The following is a 6,000-nucleotide window of genomic DNA, read 5'->3' as shown; positions in this document are numbered from 1 at the left end:
GGCCGTCTTTGAACCTCTCTCATTGTACGACATAGGACCACCGATGAAGAGCCACGATCACAGAAATTGCGGTGATTGTTTCACGATGGCAATCTTTCGTCAGGGACAGCCAATAATTGTGCAGTGTATCCCAGGCTTTAGTCTAGGAATAGTATAATCCCTTTCCGGGAAACCACCCCTTAATGATTTGTGACTCCAGATTATGAGCATGAACTACAAACAACATCATGTGTGATACAAATCAGACTTTATTGACCTATGGAACACATACTACTCTAAATATACAAACACGCACACATACATACAGTTCAGCATTGGAAGAAGGTAAAGGTTTAAGTAGAGACGAACCATCAGTTACTTAATTTGATGGCACCTTAGTTAAAAAGGGATAATGATGCGTAATGCATCAGTGAATAAGTATGATTCTTGCATGTCTTGCCCATTAAAAGAAAGTGTCCTGATGTAGTTTGGTGAGGCTTCAGTTGATCTTGGCTGAAAGGATTGATGAGCAAGAAGACCAGCTTGATGCAAATGATTCTTGGTAAATGGAAAGACAAGGCCTAGGCCTGGCACAATCTAGAGCAGGGATGGGCAACTTCGGTTCTGGAGGGCCAGTGTCCTGCAGAGTTTAGCTCAACCATAATTAAACACACCTGAAGCAGCCAATTAAGGTCTTACTAGGCATGCTAGACACTTTTAGGCAGGTGTGCTGAGGCAAGTTGGAGCTGAACTCTGCAGGACACCGGCCCTACAGGACCGAAGTTGCCCATCCCTGATCTAGAGGTACGCTGAAACCTCTAGTTTCGTATCCTTATCCAGAAAGACTGAGATGTAAAGACAGGGATGACTGAGGGAAACTCATAGAAGAGCTGACATTTCAGTTAAGAACTCAAACTCACATAAGAACTCTGGGTGTGTTCTTACGTAGGGGTTTTTAAGCTTTGAAGAGGTAACACCTTATGGCGCTTTTCCATTGCATAGTACCCCACGGTTTGGTTTAGTTTGGGTCGGGTCTGCTTACTTTTGGGAGTTTTTCCATTGGGTGCAGTACGTAGTACCCGATACTTTTTTTCGTACCACCTCGGTTGGGGTTCCAAGCGACCCAGCTGATACCAAACATGACGCGAAAACACAGTAGATCACTGATTGGTCTATCGTCACTAAGCGGCATCGCTATAATGTAAATATTAGCTTTACCTTTAGTGCTAGCTTGCGTTGTCTCGAGGAAAAATTTTGTCATCTTTGATCTGCTATAAGTTCCCAAACTCCCTTTTAGCGATGAAAAACATCCACAGGTTGAGAATCAGGGACACCATAATAGTTTTTTTTCCAAACTTGTAGTTTGTGGCGGAACATTCGCAACAAGCACGTCAGTATTATATATGCTTAAATGCAACTTCAATGAGGCTCAGCCGAGTGCCACCGACTGACGCGACGGGTGTTTAAACCGAAATTGTCAAGAGAGATAGAGGTAACGTTAGTGATAAACACAATGTGCAAACATCTATTTGCGGTGGCCAATTTTAATTTTGTGGTGGACTGAGAAACAAATGTATAGAATGTACAAGGGTGCTCTCACTTGTATGATGTCACAGCAGTAGGCAGCGCAAATATAACGACATGCCTATAATCCCTCCCGCTGCGAAGTGATACCAAACTCGATGGAAAAGCTAACCACACCAAAGTGAGGTGAGCTGACCCGACCCAAGCTGGACTAAGCCGTGGGGTACTATGCAATGGAAAGCGCCATTAAAGAGGTGTCTGACCCAATCAGAGGTCATACTTTTAGAGGAAAAGTTAACTGTCTTTGTCTTCCAACATGCTGTTTTGTATATGGAATTCAGTTGGATGTTGAGGTGGAAATGTTAAAGAGTTTCATAATATTATTATGAAGAAGAGTTTCCTAAACATAATGTATATTGTCATTCAGGAAATAAAAAATGGAACACACAGATACCAAACAAGGTCTAGATATGATTTGGATTAAGTAAGTAATATTAAACATTAATTGAAACTAATTTGGGTTAATATATAACATAAACACCAATAACATAATCCATGGTGAGATTAGAAATAGTTGATAAAGACAATTCCCTTATACATTTATAAGTGAATACATGCATGACTAAGTAGAAAGTTTCTTTGTCTCAAAATCTCCCACATTATTTTGTGGTCATAAAACTCTAATCTTGATGTGTTGCCATAGTCACAAGGCCTGTTAAAAGCAGTTTGGGTGCAGACCCCTGGGCTTAACCTGCTTTTTGGGTGAGGGTCTGCACTTATATTTATGAAATACAAGTAGTTATTGTGTGTCTGATCTGGCTTGGTCATTACAGTGCCCATATAGTATGGACAGGCACTTGAGCTGAGGTCACTTAATTTTACTGACTTTTTTAGACTTAATCAATTTAATTAATTGAATCATGATAGAACGTTGAATTTTAAGTTAATTAATTGTAAACTAATGTTGATTTTTCTCATATGACACCCCTATACCCATCACCATGTTACAAATGATTTCATTTGTTCTGTTATCTTTTTCCCTCAACATGAAGCATTTCCTCTCTGCTTTCTGCTGCCAGAAAATCTACTTCTCACAAAAGAATTGCTCCTACTACAAAAACAACCATTGCATTAAAGGCTAGACAAGCCTTCTCTCCTCTAGATGTGTCGAGCATTAATGCCTTTTGAATTTCATCTGGTTTTGCCAGTCGCCATTTCTTAGTTCCACCAACTCTCACCCAGGACCGACCACCTTCTGTCATTACAGCCACAGTGTTTGTTTCAATCATGTTGATCAGTGGTGGATTTGTAAAAGGTGGAAGGTGAACAGGCTTTAAATCACCACCAGTGAACAAAGATGACTGGACGCAGTACAATATCTCACAACCATCACTAATGGCAGCTAAATTTTGGCTGAACTGAGGTGGACAGCGAGACTGACTCTGTGCAAGAGGATTGACAGACTGACAGCTAAAGAAACCACCAAAAGGAACTGAGGATTTGTTTCTTGTTGTATAATCTTTGCTTAAACAAACCATCATGCCATTAGACAATAGTTTTTGAGCAAAGAAATTGTCAGGACAGTTGCTGGATTTTGTTATAGGGTTTGGCAAAGATGGTCCATAAAGACCTCCAAACAGGTATCCAGGGTTCTCAGGGATTTTCTGAGTTGTGGAACACCAAAAGGTGTTAATTATTGCACGACGAACAAAATAAGTATCACCACATATCTGGTCACAACAAGTAGACAGCCATAAAACCCCACATGAATGGCATTTCTTCCTGCACTCAGAACGATAATACCCATTTTCTTTTGTCTCAGAGCGTAATAGGGTGGCTGTGTACAGCTGAGGACATAAAAAATCACCAGTGGCTGGATTCTTCTGTGCTAACTTATCACAGATGATATTTCCATCTGTTGTCAATGGAGTGCATTTTTGGTAAACACCACCAAAGCTAAGATTAGTGACCGGACCCTCACAAGATCCATTCACATTTGCCTGGAAGTCAAAATTTGTTGAATCTTGATCAACACAACCTGGAATTGTGTTTACTTTGTAGTAACGATCTGCAGCCTCATAAACCAACAAAGCTAGTTTAGTAACTATTGGCTCTGGAAGGTCTGGAAATGTCGATGGATTGAGAAAATAGTGCAGTGGCAGTCCAGAGCGATCAATAGCCACCAGATTATTTAGCGTGCTCTCCTGCCACTTCTGTAGAGTTATGCCTGTGTAAAGTAAAGCCCCTCCATGACTCTGAATTAAAGAATATGTGATGCTACTCTGATAACTGCTTGTTTCAGATGTTTCTTGAGTATCCTTGCCACCAATACTGCCAAAAAAGGTAAAGCTTGCTGATGCTGAGACAGAAGACATGTGTGACTGACTGTTAGAGACAAAAGACTTTTTCAGATAGTCCTCCTGCACTAAAGTGGCACCGGCATCAACACTTGTGATAACATGAGTACCATAGTCAAGAATCAGTTTCTCTGACAGGTAAGTTGCTTGACGTGTTTGGTTGTTCTCAATGGCGTCTGCGATTTCCACAGCCTGTTGAGCAAAGGAAGAGTCCAGAGCGAAATTCGGATATGCCTTCACTATGTACAGATGATTATATAGCTGAAAAACAAAAAAATATAGAAGAAATACAACGTAAATAGAAAGTTAAGGCACATGGGGAAATAAAAAATTACACATGGCTTGTTTTAAAGCAAAAACCACAGACATATAAACAACAATCAAAACTTGAATTTCCTCACAGTGGGAATTTAAGGCTAGTCCCAGACTTAAATGCATTGTGCTATTTTGACTGAAAACAACTTGCAGTAATGCCAGTGATGTTTTACTTTACAAGGCACATTTATGAAGACCTTGCCTTAATCAAAGCTCAGTGAAACCAGGCCATACATTTTTAAAAATCTTTGTAAATTTATGAGAATTTAATAAGATACAAAAATCTACATGTAGACACTATTTTACGAGGTGGCTGATTTGTTTGAATTTGTAGGATTACTACAAAAAGGCAATAATGAAGCCCCACCCCTAAACCTAACATTACCTAAACATTACCAACTGCAGTTGGTTTCATAACCTTCATAACTTAAAAAATACAGGTAAGTAGCACCATAAAACAAAATAATAACATGATAACATAATAATAAACATGTTTTGACAAAAATGTTAAAAAATGGATTTATCTCGTTTTGCAACAAAACTCTACATATCGATAATGTTATTGTTTTTCATGATAATTGTACGTTTTTGCATGATTACCTGTATTAAATCTACATAAAAAATTTAGATTAAAGCGATGCATGCTGAAAAGTCACTGTTATAATCTAAAGGTTAATTTAAGTATAATATATTCATAGTTTGTTAACCTTAAAATAGTGCTACAATATTAATAAACAATATAAAATGTTTATTTTTAAGCTGAGTGCAGAGATCAACTCATTTGCTTTTTAAAGGACACACCCAAAAACGGCACATTTTTGCTCACCCCTACAAAGTGGCAATTTTAGCATGTTATAATAAATTATCTATATGGTATTATGAGCTAAAACTTCACATACGTACTCTGGGTACACCAAAGATTTATTTGACATCTTAAAAATGTCTAGTGAAATGTCCCCTTTAATATTTAATTGTACAGTTATTTTCACTTACTTGAACTCGAGCTGTTACCGAATCATCCTTCACTTGGTGGATTTTCATACGTTGGTTTTCTTTTGAGAATTTTCCACTGATTTTAGAAAAAAAAGATGCATCTGCATTGACGGAGCGTGAAGTTGAGCTTTTCTCCTCCAGCCATGACATGATGATCTCAGAATTTGTTTGCACTTCGCTGTCTTTCTGTGGAATGACGAAGACTTGATCAGGAATGAGATAAACACCATCTTCAGTGGTCTGGCACTGGGAAAAGCTAAGATTCATCACTCGTCCCATGTCTATATTGCGCAGGTTGTCCCAACCGCCTCCTGGTAAAACCTCCAGTGCTGTTAAAGCAGAGTTTTTGCGACACTCATTGAGGCCATTACTGGGATGGATGAGTGGATTAAGATCACAGACACTGATGAAACAGCAGATCATCAGCAGATAGATTACTCTAAATTCCATGATTCTCAAGTGTGCTTGATAACTGTTTTCTCTATATGCATGCATTTGGTATTTATTGCAGTCCCAACGGGTGTGGACTTCATTAAACCAGTTTACCCAGTTTTATTGATAAGCTAGTACATTTTTTGAAACAATGGTTTTGTAACGGTTGATGTGGATCAGAATATAACATAAGAAAAGATTATTTTGAATTTCACTTTTACATAAAAGCTTATGTTAGAACTATAAAAGAGCAAAAATCCTATAGATTATTTTGGTACATAATTATGGAAGGGCGGGGCACACCCTGACACTTTTTGGCTTTTGATCTACCATTCAAAAAATACTTTAGAATTAATCATGAACAATCAACAAACAATCATATCTGCTACAAATGAACAAT

General features: G+C 38.4%; 1 protein-coding gene across 1 annotated transcript; it reads right to left on the bottom strand.

The window, feature by feature from the left end:
- Nucleotides 1-230: 230 nt before the first annotated feature.
- Nucleotides 231-5,643, bottom strand: LOC129414406 (macrophage-expressed gene 1 protein). The gene is made up of 2 exons (XM_055168457.2): nt 5,169-5,643; nt 231-4,121 (listed from the first exon to the last, which is right to left on the bottom strand). Exons 1-2 carry the CDS (start codon nt 5,616-5,618, stop codon nt 2,595-2,597), a joined length of 1,977 nt encoding a protein of 658 aa, XP_055024432.2. The 5' UTR covers nt 5,619-5,643; the 3' UTR covers nt 231-2,594.
- Between the last annotated feature and the right edge of the window lie 357 nt (nt 5,644-6,000).

Source organism: Misgurnus anguillicaudatus, chromosome 5, assembly GCF_027580225.2.
Source record: "Misgurnus anguillicaudatus chromosome 5, ASM2758022v2, whole genome shotgun sequence".
In the NCBI taxonomy this organism is placed as follows: domain Eukaryota; kingdom Metazoa; phylum Chordata; class Actinopteri; order Cypriniformes; family Cobitidae; genus Misgurnus; species Misgurnus anguillicaudatus.
The sequence above is the reverse complement of the archived record's forward strand: the minus strand, read 5'-3'. Positions and strand labels throughout refer to the sequence as shown.

Bases quoted from the DNA above. Each gene is read 5' to 3' on its own strand.
- LOC129414406 (XM_055168457.2), bottom strand. From the start codon at position 5,618: ATGGAATTTAGAGTAATCTATCTGCTGATGATCTGCTGTTTCATCAGT. The intron at 4,122-5,168 runs GTAAGTGAAAAT...TTTGTTTTTCAG, and splicing joins CGGTAACAGCTCGAGTTCAA to CTATATAATCATCTGTACAT.